Here is a 19,594-nt window from a genome sequence, read left to right as displayed (position 1 = left end):
GAAAATATCTATCTATCTACTTAATATACTAAAACTGGGTTTTCCCCCAACTAATGAAGGTGAAATGTCGATCTCTCGTGACTCCGTTTTTCCTCCAAAATGAACTTTCCTATTCTCTATTCTAAATTATTTTATAAAAAATATTTTTATTATAATTAATATTTAATGAATAATACATAATTATACTAATTTAGGAACATATCTTTATTATAATTATATCAAATCAATATTTAATACATTATTAAACTACTTATCAATTGTCAATTAAAAATATTTTTAATTATTTTAATAATAATAGTAATAATAATAATAAGTATGTTGTGACCTATGTGATATTCGTTAATTTATTGTACCTTTTTAGATGGTTTATGTTATAATGTGTTTAAAGAGTTGACTTAAAATTATAATATGATTTATAGTATGCTAAAATATTAGGACATTATCATATAGATATTTTTTTATTTGGCCATTAGATTCAACTATATAGGATCTTGAAAATTATGCAATAATGTGATTAGTTGTTTTTTCATATAATTATTGTATTAATCATTTTTATTAGTGATGAGACTATTTTTTTATTAATATTTATAAATATGCTATTATTTATATAATTGATTGAATCATCTTATTCGTTTACATTTAATTCTATTGAATTAATTATTCAAGGTGCCATCGTTATTTCTATTTTTAAAGAATTCTTTATTATTTAACAAATCTAATAACAATTAAAAAAGACAAAACAAAAAAAATTTTAATGGAAAAATAGGCAAAAAGAATAAATTTATTTCATAACTGTTTCAGGATATATATATATATATATTGTAAGGTATGAAAAATTATTAAATTTTAACAATAATTATTAAGGATAAATGATTATTATAATTTAAAATAATGTCAATTTAAATGATATACAAATAAATCATGCCAATCATAACAACTTAAAATGGTTACTTTTAAAAGAATATAGTTTATGATATTTAATTTTTTACTATTTATTAAAAAAAAGCATAATTACTTAACGATATTTATTTTTTAAATCCACGATGTATGCAATTTTACTCTTTTTTTTAACAAAATTTTACTCATAATGGTAATTCTTCTAATGGTGTAAATGCGGATAATTATATTTTTATTAATTTTTGATATTGTCAAACATAACAACTTAAAAAGGTTATTTTTGAAAGAATATAGTTTATGATATTTAATTTTTTATTTTTTATTAAAAAAAATCATAATTACTTAATGATATTTATTTTTTAAATTCAATATGCATGCGGTTTTTTTTTTGGGACAAAATTTTACTCATGATGGTAATTTTTCTAATGGTGTAAATGCGGATAATTATATTTTTACATTTTGATATAATTGATATATTATTAATAATGAATAGTAATTAACTCCTCATATTTTTAATCAAAGCATTTTGATGATAGTTTCTATTTATAGATATTAATGAATGATTGTTTCTTTAAAAATAAAATGCATTATGATTTTAGGTTATTTCATAATTAACAATAATACTTGATTATTTCTTTAAAAATAAATTGCATTATGATTTTAGGTTATTTCACAATAATAATTAATGTTCATAACATTGAATTACTCTAAATGTTTTTATTTTCTATCGTTAGTAGTTAATCCTAAATTAAAAAGATTATGTTAAATTTTTGAATAGTCTAAGTATAACCGGAGTTAATTTAGTTTATTTGTTTATTAATATAATTGATTGAAAGCATAAATGATAAATAAGACAAGCAAATAATTAGAAAAATAGAATGTTAATAATTACTTAAAATAGATAACAAAATAAGTTATAGGGTATTACTTTATTTAAATTATTAATAATTAAAAGAATAAAAGGTCAGTAATTATTTTTAAAATAGACATTAAATTTAGTTTTATGGTACTAATTTATTTGAGTTGTTAATAAAATTTTATAATTTTTAGATTTATATGTACTCAATATATCTATTTTATTTTATTCTACTTTAACAAAAAATTGAGACGTGTATTTTTAATTATTTATTTAGATAGTATAGCAAAATGAGTTATATCAATTATAATTAATTAACGATAATTGATATCAATTAATTGATTGTATTAATTTATAATATGAATAACATATAATAAATGTTATGAAATTAATTATAATAAATTAATAATTAATAAATAAAAAAAACTAAAAGGGACTTTTTTATTTTTTTTAATGGCTATACATTTTGATAATTTTACTTTTTTTTATCTCTTCCTTTCACATTTATTTCTTTTAACTCATTAAATTTAATTTATTATAATAAATTAATAATTAATAAATAAAAAAAACTAAAAGGGACTTTTTTATTTTTTTTAATGGCTATACATTTTGATAATTTTACTTTTTTTTATCTCTTCCTTTCACATTTATTTCTTTTAACTCATTAAATTTAATTTATTATAATAAATTAATAATTAATAAATAAAAAAAACTAAAAGGGACTTTTTTATTTTTTTTAATGGCTATACATTTTGATAATTTTACTTTTTTTTATCTCTTCCTTTCACATTTATTTCTTTTAACTCATTAAATTTAATTTATTATAATAAATTAATAATTAATAAATAAAAAAAACTAAAAGGGACTTTTTTATTTTTTTTAATGGCTATACATTTTGATAATTTTACTTTTTTTTATCTCTTCCTTTCACATTTATTTCTTTTAACTCATTAAATTTAATTTATTATAATAAATTAATAATTAATAAATAAAAAAAACTAAAAGGGACTTTTTTATTTTTTTTAATGGCTATACATTTTGATAATTTTACTTTTTTTTATCTCTTCCTTTCACATTTATTTCTTTTAACTCATTAAATTTAATTTATTATAATAAATTAATAATTAATAAATAAAAAAAACTAAAAGGGACTTTTTTATTTTTTTTAATGGCTATACATTTTGATAATTTTACTTTTTTTTATCTCTTCCTTTCACATTTATTTCTTTTAACTCATTAAATTTAATTTATTATAATAAATTAATAATTAATAAATAAAAAAAACTAAAAGGGACTTTTTTATTTTTTTTAATGGCTATACATTTTGATAATTTTACTTTTTTTTATCTCTTCCTTTCACATTTATTTCTTTTAACTCATTAAATTTAATTTATTATAATAAATTAATAATTAATAAATAAAAAAAACTAAAAGGGACTTTTTTATTTTTTTTAATGGCTATACATTTTGATAATTTTACTTTTTTTTATCTCTTCCTTTCACATTTATTTCTTTTAACTCATTAAATTTAATTTATTATAATAAATTAATTATATCAACTAATTAATTTGATTAATTATTTAAATATCATACAATTTATTATAATTTCTATCAATCAATTAATTGTAATTCAAATTGAATGATTATTTTGTTACGAAATTATTATTTTCTAATCTATTTATGGACAATATATATATTAATTATAATCACAAATTAAGCTATTTTACATTAAATCACTTATATAATGGTCATCTCATTTATTATCATAAATGCTAAATTAAATAAGTCATTATTACTTTTGATTTAGAATTAAATGAGAATAAAATGAGAGATACTATTTTATTTGGCCTTTTGGGTTTAATGGGTGTCACACTCAAATATAAATAGTGACTTCCGAATTTTGGTCTCCAACACATCAAAGCCACATTCGTAACTCTTTTTCCATAAAAGGAATTGCAATTCAACTTTATCAGGGATACAGAAGGTTTTTAAAGAACAAATGAATGGTCTGAATTTACACGAATTCTAAATATTTGAATTGAACTTACGATGTTGTTTCAGTTGGTTGTCGTTACGATAATGACTCTAATCTATACGTATACAAGGACTAGAATAGATTAAATATTATTTAAGTAATTTATTTCTGATATTGGTATTTGATTAAATTAGTTTTAGAGAAATTTAAATTGTTGACTCAATTTATATATTACGACTATTCTTTTTTAATATATTATTTTTACATTTTTTAATATAAATTTTTTTTTTCTGATTTTTAAGTTTTTTTTCTTGGATATATGTATTATTTTTTTTATTTTATATTTCAGATTAGTAATGTAATTATTAAGAAAAATGTATTTAAAAAAATAAAAAAAATATTAAGACATCACTATTTTAAAATAAAAAGAAAGATACGTGAAAAAAGGATAACTAAAAATTAAAACATCACTATTATAAAAAAAATCGTTAATATACGTATAAATGGGGCTGGAATTGAGGAATATATATGAATATAAAAAATAAAAAATTATTGCACGATTGTAGAATAAAAAATAATCATATATATAAAATAAAATAATTATAACAAAAAAATAATTAATATATGTGATTTAGATGTTTTTAATAACCGGTAACATAGAGTTTAACAAAATATAATTCACATATGACGACTTACATAGAAATGGTTCTCATGGATAATAAGGTAAGTTTATTATTTTTCATGATTCTTTCAAGTGATGCTAGGTCCATTTTTAAGTTTATTTGATAAGTAAATCCTTGCGCGAATCAAAGACAGTGCGATTTTATAGATTTATAAGTGCTAATAACCTTTATATTTAATTTGTTTTATAGTGTGATAATAGCCAATATACTTATTGGTGGATTTAACTATTACTATATTATTTATTATCACATTCCGTATATATGTCTGATTTATTGAAGAAAGTAGATTATTAAAACCGATTAATAACTATTTTAAAGTTAATCCAATTAACACTAAATTAAAAAAAAAAACAAACAATACATAACATGTTATTTTTTTATTAATCAAATTATTATAATTCAAAATAATTTTTAAAAAATAATTTAAAATTATAATTTCAATCTTATCACGTGCATGACACAGATAATTATACTTGTAACAAACTTCCTTTTTCTGTCTTCAACTACTCACCCTTTAAGATGGTAAGTATATATAGAGTAGCTATTTGGTGAAATAAATAAAAAAGGATAGCAACTACTCACCCTTAGACAATTCAGGATGTGAAGATAAGAGGGAATAAAACAAGAACAAAGGAAATATATAGGCCTCGGAGTTATTAGCCATCGATAACTCATGCAATTTATCTGTAATATCAATCCTTTATATAGCTTAATAAGTAGTATTGAACCCATGAATCTATGATTGATAGTAGGCTCATCCTTAGACGCTCCTTGCTAAGTATGGAGTACTGCACACCTTGTGAATTCGTAAATCTGAATTCTTTATTTATTATATTTTATTTGAATGGTCTGGATTTAAAAAGGTAACCTGTTAATCAGGTTAATCATTTTTGATAAGTTTTAGATTTTTTTTTGTAAGTCTCAGGTATTGTCGGTTTGTTTGTTCAGCCCATGACAAAAAAAAAAAATTAATTTATCTAATTACTTTTGATAGCAAGTTAACTTTTAAAGAGTGCTGCACTCCCTACTTTACCTAGAGTGCACTAGCTTTCGCCTTGATAGTAACAAACATAATATTAATCGCTATGTACAAGGGATCATATAAAATTCGAAATTGCTTAGTCACTTAATTAGCTTGCCCAATATAAAAAGTCAAGAGTCGAGTCCAGTATATAGATTAATATTATTATTTATTTATCGAGTGACTAATTTTTATTTTTGTTAAAACGTTTGAACATTTCAATCTAAATACTTGCTTTCTTTGAAGCAACAAATTATAAAAAAAAAAAAAACGCAGTCTTCAATTAAATGGTTTAACATATTGTCGTTTTATTGAACTGGCAATTATCACCAGATGTTCTTTGGACAAAATGTTGGATTAAACTTATTATTTTATGTAATTTGTCTATTATTGTTGGACAAAATACTTTTACCACAGATATAATTAAATTAAATTCATTTTTTACAACAAAAAATAACATTTTATCAAAGAAATATAAATTTGTATTCATGTCATCACTTGTGTTGCTTTGCCCAACATTGCATTTTGGATTATGCCGTGAGACAGTGTTACTGTTAATTTTACAGGATTAGGATTAAGAACCCATGTTAATATTATAAATTAAAAAAATTTAAAAAATAAAAATTTAAATTTTTAATACATTTGTTATATATATATTTATTAAAGTTTACCTTTACCACTGATATAAATTGAATTCATTTTTTACAACAAATAACTTTTTATCCTTAAGCATACAAATGTGTCTTTTTATCTTATTTTGTTTAGTATAAAAATGCCAACTGTAAGATAAATTTTAATTAAATACACAAATAAAGCTTGGGCTAAATTAATTTAATTAAAACAACAAATTTAAAAAAAAAAAGGGGTAAGATTATATAGGAATGAGTAAACACTAAACAAGTAACCCAAGGCAACGGTTGAATATGATTCTCCGTAATAACTGCAAAATTAAGTTGGTAGGGGCAGTATCGTCACATTTGTTCTTAAAATTTCTTGCTCCCCAAGCTGAAACACAACTATATATACTTCCCTTCCTTTCATTCTCATTTCCCAATTCCCACACCAATATCCATTTTTCTCTTTTCTCTTCTATCAAATCCATCTTCGCATTTCTTGCTTATCAGCATGGCCACTCTCCTGGGCCCACCTGAACTCTCAAAACCACAACCAACCCCCGTCGCCGTGGCCGCCGCCGCCACCACCACCACCACCACCACCGCAGTCTCAGAACCATTCATTGACCTAATGGTCTCGAAATTTAACAATCCCAAACCCCCAATGGGCTTGACAGAGAACCAGTCCGCTACATTTTTGTCAACCGGCAACCCATGCCTTGACTTCTTCTTCCACGTCGTTCCCGACACTCCCTCCGACTCCCTCCGAGAGAGGCTCGACGTGGCATGGGCCCACAACCCCCTCACCACACTCAAACTCGTCTGTAACCTCCGAGGCGTCCGCGGAACCGGCAAGTCCGATCGCGAAGGCTTCTACACTGCTGCCATGTGGCTCTTCTCTAACCACCCCAAGACACTCGCAGCCAACGTCCCTTCCTTCGCCGAATTCGGTTACTTCAAGGACCTTCCGGAAGTTCTCTACAGGATTCTAGAAGGTTCCGATGTGCGAAAGGATCAGAAGGCGCAGTGGCTCAGCGTAAAAGGCTCCAGAAAGAGGAACAGGTTGATGAAGATGAGGGAAACAAGGTGGGGACGGGGAAGAGGAAGGGGAGCGTTCCAGCTGAGGAGGGGAAGGGGAACCGGAAGGAATTTGAGGAATGCCAGAAACAAGGAGGAGAGCATGAAGAAGAAGACGTTTGGTGATTTCTTAGTAGGATTGAAGCCCTTTGAGAATTCTCCGAACGAGATGATGAAGAAGGAGAAAGAAACTGCACGTTCTCTCAGGGAACAAAAGAAGGTTTCCATGGCAAAGAAGCTCCTTAACCTTTACAACGACGATGCAAATTTTCAGCTCCTCCACGATAGCATCTCCGATCATTTTGCCAACTGTTTGAAGAACGATCTGGAGTTGTTAAATTCCGGCAAATCAACGGCTATCAGTCTGGCTGCGAAGTGGTGTCCCTCTCTTGACTCTTCCTTTGACCGATCCACGCTTCTATGTGAATCCATTGCGAGGAGGATGTTCCCTCGCACCGAGTATGAAGGAATCGAGGAGGCGCATTATGCTTACAGGATCCGTGATCGGTTACGAAAGGAGGTTCTTGTCCCTCTTCGGAAGATTCTAGAACTTCCAGAGGTTTACATGAGTGAGAAACGCTGGGATTCGATCCCATACAACAGAGTGGCCTCTGTGGCTATGAAGCTCTATAAGGAGAAGTTCTTGAAGCATGATAAAGAGAGGTTCTTGCAGTACCTTGTGGACGTGAAGTCAGGGAAGACTACCATTGCCGCCGGCGCATTGCTTCCTCATGAGATCATACAGTCTTTGCAATATCGATGTCCATATCGATATGAAAATTCAGATGAAGATGAAGATGAATATGCAGATGAATATGAAGCTGGTGATGAGGTGGCAGAGCTTCAGTGGAGCAGAATGGTGAGTGACATGCTTAAGAAGGGTAAACTGAAGAACTGTTTGGCTGTGTGTGATGTTTCTGGAAGCATGCATGGGACTCCCATGGATGTTTGTGTTGCATTGGGGTTGTTGGTGTCTGAATTGAACGAGGAACCATGGAAGGGGAAGGTTATCACATTCAGTGCAGATCCTGAGCTTCATTTGATTGAAGGCGATAGTCTTTATTCCAAGACCAGCTTTATTAGGGAGATGAAGTGGGGGATGAACACGGATTTCCAAAGAGTATTTGATCGAATTTTGGAGGTGGCTGTGGATGGAAATTTGAAAGAAGATCAGATGATTAAGAGGGTGTTTGTGTTCAGTGACATGGAGTTCGATCAAGCATCCGCGACGCCTTGGGAGACCGATTACCAAGCAATTACAAGGAAGTATAGTGAGAAAGGTTATGGCTCTGCTGTTCCTCAGATTGTGTTCTGGAATCTGAGGGACTCGAGGGCCACTCCAGTGGCGGCCACCCAGCAAGGAGTGGCCCTCGTGAGTGGATTCTCTAAGAATCTGATGAAGTTGTTCATGAACAATGACGGTGAAATCTCCCCCGAAAGTTCAATGGAAGCTGCAATTTCCGGCCCCAAATATCAGAAATTAGTCGTGCTAGATTAACCATTTTTATTTTTTTTTATTACCTTCGAGTTTTCTTAATCTGTGTAAATAAGCAGTTATTCAGTAATAAATATTTGGATTAATTATGCCTATCAATCACTATTTTGATTACCTCTACACTCTTCTGTTTTTCTAAGCTGCTGAAGAAAACAATAAATATTTGTTCTTGGCATTTTAGTTTTTCTTCTCCACAGCTTGTTTAGTAGATGACTTCACAGAAGAACAGGGTGCCTTGATTATATAAACACCACCAAGCATGATCAGGTTGATACTCCAACAGCTGTTGCAACTGATGTGATGAATCATCTCTTTATTATATGCTAAACCTTAAGACGCTTTATGATGGCCATTACCAACTCGTAAGCTTCAGACTTTTCTCCATGCTTAACACTCCAACAGTAGGTATTTTTATCTCACAAAAAACTGTATGTTTTGATTCTTGAGAAGGAAAACCCTTCAATTTTAAGAGAAATGTTAGTATGATTTTACAAGATTATCTATCTCTTTCAATAGTTAATTATCTTGTTTATGTATGTTTCAATACTTATCTTGGATTTGAAAGATCTTAGCTGGAGGCTGACTTGGGTTTTGTCCATTTCATGACACATAGCTTAATCTGATGAAGTATGCAGATTTATTTTGGCAGCATTTGCTTTGACAAAAAGAAATCACTTGTTTGAATAATTAGAAGTTGGAAATGGGATTACTCCTGTTTGAATTAGATATAATAGTTGATGACTTTTTGTTTCAGAACTTATTTGCTCTTGTGAAAATGTTTGATTTTAAGGTTTTTGACAAAGGTCAAAATGGTTTTATATAAGCCTATGAGGTGTATATTAATTTTTCTATCACAACATATCATGTATTAATATTTAAGACTTCCACTTTCTGACAAATTTGACAAATTCAGAGTTTTTATCGAACATAAACAAAGCAAGTAGCGCCAATATGTTGCAAAACATGACTACAATATGCTGCATGTTACAAGATCATAGCATGTCAGAATATACTGCTATATTTTAACTTATTAAACTAAAAATGAAAAAACAAAAAGAAGGAAATTTGTTAATTTCAAGCTTCTTATTCTGTTTTCATTAATAAGTTTGTCATACTATGCTTTATATATTATATTACATATGACAATCTGTTAATTTTTCAAGTTATACATATTTAGAGTCCATTAAGTGATCCTCATTTCACTCAGATATTACATGAATTTGACAGTCCAGTTCTTCTATCCATGAATTTTATAATATCATCGCAAGTTAAATCCACATAGAAATTTCTGTTAAATTTTATTTCTTTCAAGAAGCCTTTAATCTTTCTCTTAATGAGCCATCGAATGAAACAAGAAAATCTGCTAACCATATTGTTTACATAATGTGTCATTTTCAACGTTGTCTAGTGCTCGAAAATCTGCTTTGGCTTGCTCTCGAATATTGGAAAGTCACATTTTGATTTAAGCTATGATTTCTAGAATGTTAACTCAGCTTTCTTATAATTGTGATCAATAGGTTCCGGATGTGTCCTACTTATCGATGGAAAGAAAGTACTTTTAACATTTTCAATTAAAAGATAAAAGAACTTTTCAATTTAGGGGGGATTCTTGTCGTTCTGCGATTTCTGTCTGCATGGTCTTTCTTGGGTGACAGAGATTCTTCTAGAGTTTAGGAGTGAATTTTGCAAATGGATAATTTGAATAATTTGTGAATTGTAATCTTGCAACTGTTTGGGATTCTGATCGCTTATTTGTTTGTGTATCTCTATTTGTAATTGCATGTTCACATAATTGTGTATTTGATATTAAAACGATCCTCCTTTTCATTGTGTTTAACCCCCTTTTATCACATGAACATTGCAGATATTACCTGTTGATCATGGGCTTCAATTCAATATATAGGAGTTTGCAAGATATATTCTCACAGGTATACCTCTTTAGATTTATGGAAAAATGAAAGTGTAATTGAATTATAATAATCGCTACCCTGCGAATTTGAACTGTGGGATTGAATCGACACTTAAATATGTAATTAATTAAAAAAATATTATTAAGTGTTGGAGATTCTAGCTGCGTACTAAACATATAATAGCTGCATGTTTTTGGATGAATGATTTGTCTTATATGTAGTGATTTTCAGTTGAAAATCCTTACTGGACACTACTAATTTCACTTGAACAATTTTTTATTCTTATTTGTTTAACACTGTGATTGGTAAATAAGTACTTTCCCTTACAAATTTTCAAAAACCGACACTGGTAGTTTCCATTTAATTGACAATAAGCTTGAAAGCATTTTTTGTGTGCATTATTGTGTGCATGCGATCAACATGTAAGCATCAGTCTTTCTTGGTGTTTTGCCCTTCTTGGACTATGTTTTGTTAGTATTATTGTTGTTGTTTCAGTTCTTGATATGTTTTGTTGTTATGTTCTTGGTGGGTTAAGTAGGAGATTATAAAGAAAGATGTTATATTGGAGTTGAAGTAGCTAAAGATGACCCAAAATCACAGAAAAACTTTTCTATGAACCTAATAGATGACCTTCATCAGGTAAAAATCAATAGCTAAAGATGTTATTATGCTAAGAAAATAAAATCTTTTTGTAGATGGACGGAGACTTTGGAAAATACTATCAACAAACATTACAACTTTCTATTAAACTTATAGCACTTATAATATGATATAATTATACCACTTTCTTTAATCAAAAATTCCTTCTACCCTTTGAATATTTGCCATCGTATTCTTCTTTGCCATGGCCTGGATGCAAATTATACCCCTTTTATTGCTCTCTTTATACATATCTAGAAAATAGGTGATCATTTTTAGTTGCATTGCTATATAGAAATTCAATCAGCCAATAATGCTATAAGTTTAAAGAAGGCAATCTTAACTTCGCATTGGAGTAAAATATGTGTTTGATTTTAGAAAAAACAGGTTGAAGGCAATTTTTTTCATTGGGTTGTCTCCATGGTTCCTTTGAAAGAAAAGATTAGCTTACTAATTTTATCCATTAATAACAATTTAGTGCAATATAAGATAGGGTTATCAAAATTCTGAGTTATTCTCAAAGGTCATAATTTTCAATTTTACCTCAATTTCTTAGACTTGATTTCACTTCCAAAACAGAAATGTTTCAGCTGTGACGATATGAAAGCAAGCCAAGATTCATCTGTTGGTCAAATTATCTCATCACAATTCAAATATTTGGTACATCGCGTGGATTAAAGGTATGAAAATTGAATACTAATCAACCATTTTTGTAAACATGAAAATTGAAAACCAAATAACTTTTATTTAAATTCTAGAGATGAATCTTATTTAACTATATATGTAAATTATGACCATTCTTCCATGCCATGTATGGCTATGAGTTATGACCATTCTTATTTAATTATATATGTAAATTATGACCATCCTTGCGTATGTGAATTTGGAGGACAAATATATAGACTATCAAATAAAATTGCATTTTGATTTGGTACATTCAAAATTTCAGATCTGGAGGTTGTTATATAAAAGGATCTTGCATCTTATTTCTTCAAAAAAGAAAAATTTGTTTACCTGTTTTCTTTTCTTAACGAGTCATCCTTAGTTTAATTTTAATTGGCCTCTTCGATGTATTATCGAGTTGTAGGGTTCTTTTTTTTTTTTCCAATTATGCATTTAAACTTTCATTATCAACTATATATACTAAAAAAGCACAGTTTGGGATGATTAGAAAACTATTTTCCCTAATCCTTTTACTTTTATTTGCCCCCATAATAGATGGATAATGCTTGATTTTTGATTAAAGAATACATGTGGATTTTGAGTCAAAGTGTAAAAAAATTGTGGTCGCAGTATAGGAGGAACTAGAAGGGCAAAGGTAAATCGTAAATGATAAATATGTCACGACATGTAGGAATACGTTTTATATAGTTCAGTTTGTGGTAGCATTACGGCAGTGTTCTGCAACTTTATCTTCTCCTTTGTAATCTCAATGCCATAATTTATGACTTTGGGTTGTGGTTGCTTCAAATGTGGTTCAGCAAATCATATTGCCAAGGAGAATAGTAGTAGGGATTCAATAAAACAACTTGCTAAAATTTGTCTTGAAGGATAATAATAATATATATAACAAAATGCAGATAACACCAAGTCTGTTTGGCTGAAGAAAACAATAAATATTTGTTCTTGGCATTTTAATTTTTAATTATGCCTATCAAGATGCTTTACCTATGCATATTGTTTTGATAGAACTCCTTGATGAAGAGGAATTTGGGGAGGCTGCAGAATCCAGAACCTTCGATGAAGATTCAACAAATCCAGCAAAGGAACTTGGCCTTTTGGTTAGTGAACTGAAACCTATAAAATTGAATTTATTAATGATTATAGTAGTTTTCTGATGAGCAAATTGTTGGTAGGAGGAAAACCCGGAGACAAGTATGTTCTTGATCCATTTACCAGCAGCTTTGCCAGCGATTAAAGGATCAGCTTCTTCTGGAGGCCAAGTTGACAGTGAGAGCTCTTCTAAACCTCAAGGATCCGTGAAAAAAGTGAATCCTTGTAAGTTGAATGAACTACCACCTGGCTTCATGGGCAAAATGCTTGTATACAAGAGTGGTGCTATCAAGCTGAACCTTGGCGATACTCTTTATGATGTAAGTATTGCATTCCCTATATAAATTACACGATATAATCTTGGTGTTAGTTTTTCAATTCTTTTTCTTAATTTTCAAGTATTGAATGTACTTTGATAAGGCGTCGGAAAAACTAATTTGTAAAGAAAACAAAGTCGAAGCATGGTCGAATTCCAAAGTCATGTGATATAGATGCTCAGTGACACAATGTTACTGAATTGATTCCAAAATGGTTGCAGGTTTCCCCCGGTTCAAATTGTACATTTGTTCAAGATGTTGCTGTTATGAATACTGCTCAAAAACATTGTTGCGCAATTGGGGAGATCAGAAGGCGTGTCATTGTGACTCCAGATATAGATGACATGGTAGAAAATCTCACATTCATTCGACTATCCGAAAGTGATCTTCAATCTCTGACGTCTCCCTCTTTGTATTTGCGCAGATTAGTGTGACTCTTTGGGTGAAGCCTCCTATTGGTAAACTGAATTGGTGTTTAGCTTTCTTTCTATCTTTTCTTTTCTTTTCTGTTTTTGACTCGATACAGAATGTAGATGTTGTCTATTTATAGTTTTGTTAATTGTTTAAGCGAGTGGTGAAGCATTTATTAGTTGAACAGACTATGGCTTTGTTAATTGTTAATTGTTTTGCAAAATGCTTGTATACAAGAGGATGATGAAGTTGGTATTTAAGAAGTTGATTAAACTGTGATTAATTTAAGTGACAGAGGATTGTTTACAGTTGGTGTAAAAGAAAAACTCAATTGTAGAAGATAAATTTTACAAATGAAATGGTGATGAGAAAATAAAAGAAAATCCATTCCAGTATTGTTGCATTAGACAAGTTTTTGCTATATTGTATTCATATTTATTATTAACTAAATTTTGTAAATTGGTAATGTTAGGAAGTTAAAAAATAAACAAGGAATATATATGGAAATATATAATACGCTATTCTTTACAACATATGAGAACATGAACATACGGTATGCTTCATTTTATACATATCATACTGTGAGGGAGAGAGAAAGAAAAGGAAGGCTAAGAAAAGGAAGGCTAAGAGTTATAATAGGAAAGTTTTATTTTTATCCGTTGAAATTATAGCATATAACCACTATATAAACGTTTGTAGAATTTCAATTCAATAATCATCAACAATAACAACTACATTTACATCTTCTTTTCATATTATTATTATTATTATTTTATTTTATTTCCTTTTCTCTTTAGTAATTATATAGCGAGTGCATTATTGTGAGTAGTGTTCAATTTCATATTACTTTGTAGCTATTAGAAGTCAAAATTCCGCTGCAGACTCAACAATTGGTATCAAGAGCCAACGTTATATTATTCATTATTTGAGTGGTAAAATTCAATTTTGAATATAATGGCTTCTACTAGTAGTAATGTCAAAGTAGGCAAATATAAAATCGAGAAGTTCAATGGAAAAAATGATTTTTCCTATTGGAGGATGTAGATGAAAAATCTACTTATATCACAAAAGTTACACAAGGCACTAGCGGGAAAAGAGAAAAAGTCGGAAGGAATGAAAGATGAGGATTGGGAAGAATTAGATCTTGAGGCACGGGCTGCAATAATCTTATGCCTTGAGAGGGATGTTGCTTTTTTGGTAAATGAAGAAGCAACTGCAGCAGGCGTTTGGTTAGTTAGAGAGTAACTTCATGACGAAAACTCTAACTAACAGGATCTAATTAAAATCCAAATTGTATACATGCAAGATGGAGGAAGGCACCTCAATCCGAGAATATATCAATAAGTTTGACAGGATCATATCAAACTTAAAGGATATAGATGTGAAGGTTGATGATAAAGACCAAGCACTCATTGTACTTTCATTACCGAAGTCCTATGAAAATCTGGTGCAGACATTGATGCTGGTGGGTGACACTCTGACCATGGATAAGACGAGGGTATCACTTTTAGCGGATGATCTACGTAAAGTTGCTACAAGTGTAATGTCATCTTCAAATGGAAGAGAGTATAATGATCAAGCACAAGGATTGTTCGCAGCTAGAGGAAGGACTAATGAAAGAGGAAAAGGTAATAAGCGTGGAAAGTCTAGGCCAAAATCTAGACCTCACGCAGAGAGAACATGCTTTAAATGTGGTGAAACTGGACATTTCAAAGCAAATTGTCCAAATAAGAAGATAACTTTCAAGAAACAAAACAACGACAACCCAAAAGAAAAGCAAGAAGCAAGCTACGTCTCAAATGATGAGGAAGATTGTTACTCTGTGACAGAACAATCTTATGAAATCTTCGATAAGTGGATTCTTGATTCAGGAAAGGTTTGCTGAAGAATATGAAGAAACCACAAATGAAATTTTGTGAGCATTGTGTGTATGGAAAGGCACATAGGGTGAAATTTTCTACAAGCAAGCATAAAAGCAGAGGGTTGTTAGACTACATGCATACTGATGTTTGGGGCCCGGCTAAAGTTACTTCCAAGGGTGGTTCCAGGTATTTTGTTACTTTTGTTGATGATTATTCCAGGTATGTTTGGATTTACTTCCTCAAACATAAGAATGAGGTATTCGATACTTTTAAGCGATGGAAAGCAATGGTTGAAAACCGAACAGGTAGGAAGCTGAAAACTCTACGATCTGATAATGGCACAGAGTACACGGATGGGGCTTTCAAGGAGTTCTGTGACCGAGAAGGCATTACAAGACACTGGAACGTTAGAGAAACACCACAACAGAATGGAGTCGCCGAACGACTGAATCGTATGCTACTTGAGAAGGCAAGGTGTATGCGCTCTAATTCCGGGTTAGGCAGAGAATGGTGGGCAGAATCGGTTGCTACAGCTTGCTACATAGTGAATCGATCCCCACATTCTCCTCTAGATGGAGACACACCTTATAAGGTATGGTCAGGGGAACATGCAGATTATGAAAAACTCAGAGTCTTTGGATGCACAGCCTATTATCATGTCAAAGATAATAAGCTTGATGATAGAGCTAAGAAGGCAATCTTTTTGGGGTATCCAAGAGGGGTTCAAGGCTATCACCTTTGGAGTGTAAATGATTCTAAGTTTGTAATTAGCACGGATGTTACCTTTGATGAACGATCTATGGTAGCTTTGTCTAAAGATATGGTGCCAGATGATGGTGATGTTGGAAAAACTTCAAATACTCAAGTGGTGGAGATAGAGTCTAAATACCAACAAATAGACTCTAATAATATTCAGGTGGAGCATCTTAATGCTACTCGAGATGACGCAGAGGATGAACTTGATCATGAGAAAATTTAGCGAGAAAATGCACATGCATTACAACAGCAGCAGCAGGATTCTTTGGCATCTACTAGGCCAAAGAGGAATTATAAATTTGTTCAGAAGTTCGGGTCAGATAAGCCTTTGAGACATTATGGGCAGCTAAACTTGGTAGATTATGCACTCTCAGTGGAGGATGATGAGCCGGTCACCTTCAAACATGCTATCAAAGACAAAGATAGAGAGAGTTGGTTAGTCGCTATGGAGGAAGAGATGCAATCTCTTCATAAGAACAAGACATGGGATGTGGTCCCATTGCCCGTGGAAAAGACTGCAATTGGTTGTAAGTGGGTGTATAAAAGAAAAGAAGATCCTACTAAGTCAGATGGTACAAGATTCAAAGCTAGGTTAGTAGCAAAGGGATTTGCACAGAAAGAAGGTGTTGATTACAATGAGATATTTTCTCCAGTGGTGAAACACACTTCCATACGGGTGCTTTTAAGTCTTGTCGCTCATGGTGATCTTGAGTTGGAACAACTAAACGTGAAGACTGTATTCTTGCACGGTGACTTAGAGGAAGAAATCTACATGTATGAACCTGAGGATTTCAAGGTTGAGGGTAAAGAAAGTCAGGTATGTCGCTTGAGGAAATCGCTATATGGATTGAAACAATCTCCTCGGCAATGGTATAAGCGATTTGACTCCTTTATGTTAAAACAAGGTTTTTCCAGAAGTAATTATGATTGTTGTGTATACATTTGTAAGTTTCCTGGAGGTGATTATATCTATCTTCTATTGTATGTGGATGACATGCTTATTGCCTCTAAGAGCAAGGTAGAGATAAATATGTTAAAGGTTCAACTTGGTAAAGAATTCTACAGTGACACTATCTACTACAGAAGCTGAGTACATGGCAGTAGCAGAAGGGGTGAAAGAAGCATTGTGGCTAAGAGGTCTTCTAGATGATTTGGAGTTGAAGCAAGATTGCGTAGATCTGAATTGTAATAGTCAAAGTGCAATTCATTTGGCTAAAAATCAGGTTCATCATGCTCGTACCAAGCATATTGATGTTAGATATCACTTCGTGCGTGATGTTATATATGGAGAAAGGTGACATTTCTCTTATAAAAGTACACACGGATGAAATTTCCGCTGACATGTTGACTAAAGTGGTGTCAGGAAGCAAGTTCCAACACTGTTTGAAATTGCTCAATATTGTTCCATGTTAGGCAGTCATTGTCAAATGATGCAACCGAATACGAATACGATTCTTTGATCGTCCAAAATTTGCGTAGATTTCAAATTGTGAACGAGGTGGAGAATTGTGAGGGAGAGAGAAAGAAAAGGAAGGCTAAGAGTTATTATAGGAAAGTTTTATTTCTATCCGTTGAAATTATAGCATATAACAACTATATAAACGTTTGTAGAATTTCAATTCAATCATCATCAACAATAACAACTACATTCACATCTTTTTTTCATATTATTATTATTATTTTATTTTATTTTCTTTTCTCTTTAGTAATTATATAGCGAGTGCATTATTATGAGTAGTGTTCAATTTCATATTATTTTGTAGCTATTAGAAGTCAAAATTCAACACATACTAATTTATTGTCTCCTTAGCAGTGTTTCCATAATCTATATATTTTACCACCATGTATCATTCTTGAAGCTTTGGCAGGAAAAGCATGGAAGATCTTTGATTAATTTTCGAAGGCTTTATCATTTTGCCATGCATCGTCCTAACACTTCCACCCTCGTAGCTACTACTCTTTGTTGCTACAATAATTTTTAGAGAAAAACCCAAATTAGCCCCTGACAATTACCTCGAAAGACAACGAGGCCCCTGACAAAAAAAAAATCCAATCCGGCCCCTGACAAAAAAAATAAACCCAACCCGGCCCCTGACAATTACTTCGAAAGGACAACGAGGCCCTTGTGCCAAAAAAAATAAATGTTATTTTTTTTGGCACAGGGGCTAATCTGTCCCAAAAAAAATTTATCAGGGACCGGATTGGGTGTTTTTTTTTCTTGAGGGCCTCGTTGTCCTTTCGAGATAATTGTCAGGGGCCGGATGGGGTATTCACTCTAATTTTTATTATCATCTCACTCAGAAGAATCAAACTCAAATATGTGAGAGAAGATAATAAAATTTAATTTTGATGCATTGTATCTATAAATTAATTTTATACATACATTTAATTATATATTATTATGTTAGCAAAATATAATTATTATTTATATTAACTCCGTGAATCATCGATTAAAAGAATAGATTTAATTAAATGACGAATATGTAAAATATTTTATATTATTAATACATTAAAATTAAACTCTAAAAAATATTATGACAGTTTTAAAATTGTTTGATACTCGATAGGTCAATATAAATTTAAATAAGTATTTAAAATAACTTAGTCAAAACAATTAAAGCATACCATTACCAGTTTTACCACGTTTAGTTCATTGCTTCTTGCACGTTGTTAAAGGTTTGTCTCGATGAGTTTTCAAAAAAACAAAAATTTAATTAAAATGGTAAACTTTTAATGGTAAACCTTTTCAAATGATAGATATATAATTATTTATGTGCTTTAATCTATCTAATTAGTTAATTTTTAATTTCAACAGAAATTACATAGTATCGAAATTTTTATGCTAGGTCAACTAGTTTGTGTTGAAATGAAACAAAAAATACAACACAAAGCTGATTTTTGTTATGCTATTGCTAGGTGTTTCAAAAAGGAAAATTGTGTCATATATAAGATAATAATAATACTAATGTATATATCATATCAAATAATTTTTATATGTTAAAGAAAATTCTTAATAAAGCAATAAATAAAATACAATAAATATTAATTTTCATTCTAAACTTTAATATAACTCATGGACTTATTTCAAATACCTTAACATTCACAAGAATGTATAGTAACCATATTCTTCCTTCATATGAACTTGTAGCAACGATGGAATGTCGAAGTATTTGTTGCATATACTACAATTACTTGGATTATAAGTAACTGGATTGTGAGACTTGCTCTTATGACTGCGCAAATTTTTCGAAGTTAAAATTTTTTTATTACATTAATCACACTCGTATTTTTTTTTTTTTTATCAGACA

The 19,594-nt window shown here is 30.3% G+C and overlaps 2 protein-coding genes across 2 annotated transcripts; both read left to right on the top strand.

Moving 5' to 3' along the window:
* LOC107608952 lies at positions 6,476 to 8,713 on the top strand. Its single transcript, XM_016310744.2, has one exon. It carries the CDS (start codon positions 6,558 to 6,560, stop codon positions 8,619 to 8,621), a length of 2,064 nt encoding a protein of 687 aa, XP_016166230.1. The 5' UTR covers positions 6,476 to 6,557; the 3' UTR covers positions 8,622 to 8,713.
* Positions 12,838 to 14,120, top strand: LOC107606541 (DNA-directed RNA polymerase III subunit rpc4-like). Its single transcript, XM_016308594.2, has 3 exons — positions 12,838 to 12,948; positions 13,024 to 13,260; positions 13,479 to 14,120. The coding sequence occupies exons 1-3, from the start codon at positions 12,838 to 12,840 to the stop codon at positions 13,689 to 13,691; spliced, it is 561 nt and encodes a 186-aa protein (XP_016164080.1). The 3' UTR covers positions 13,692 to 14,120.

This window comes from Arachis ipaensis, chromosome B07 (genome assembly GCF_000816755.2).
Source record: "Arachis ipaensis cultivar K30076 chromosome B07, Araip1.1, whole genome shotgun sequence".
Taxonomy (NCBI): domain Eukaryota; kingdom Viridiplantae; phylum Streptophyta; class Magnoliopsida; order Fabales; family Fabaceae; genus Arachis; species Arachis ipaensis.
This window is presented reverse-complemented; position numbering and strand designations above follow the sequence as displayed.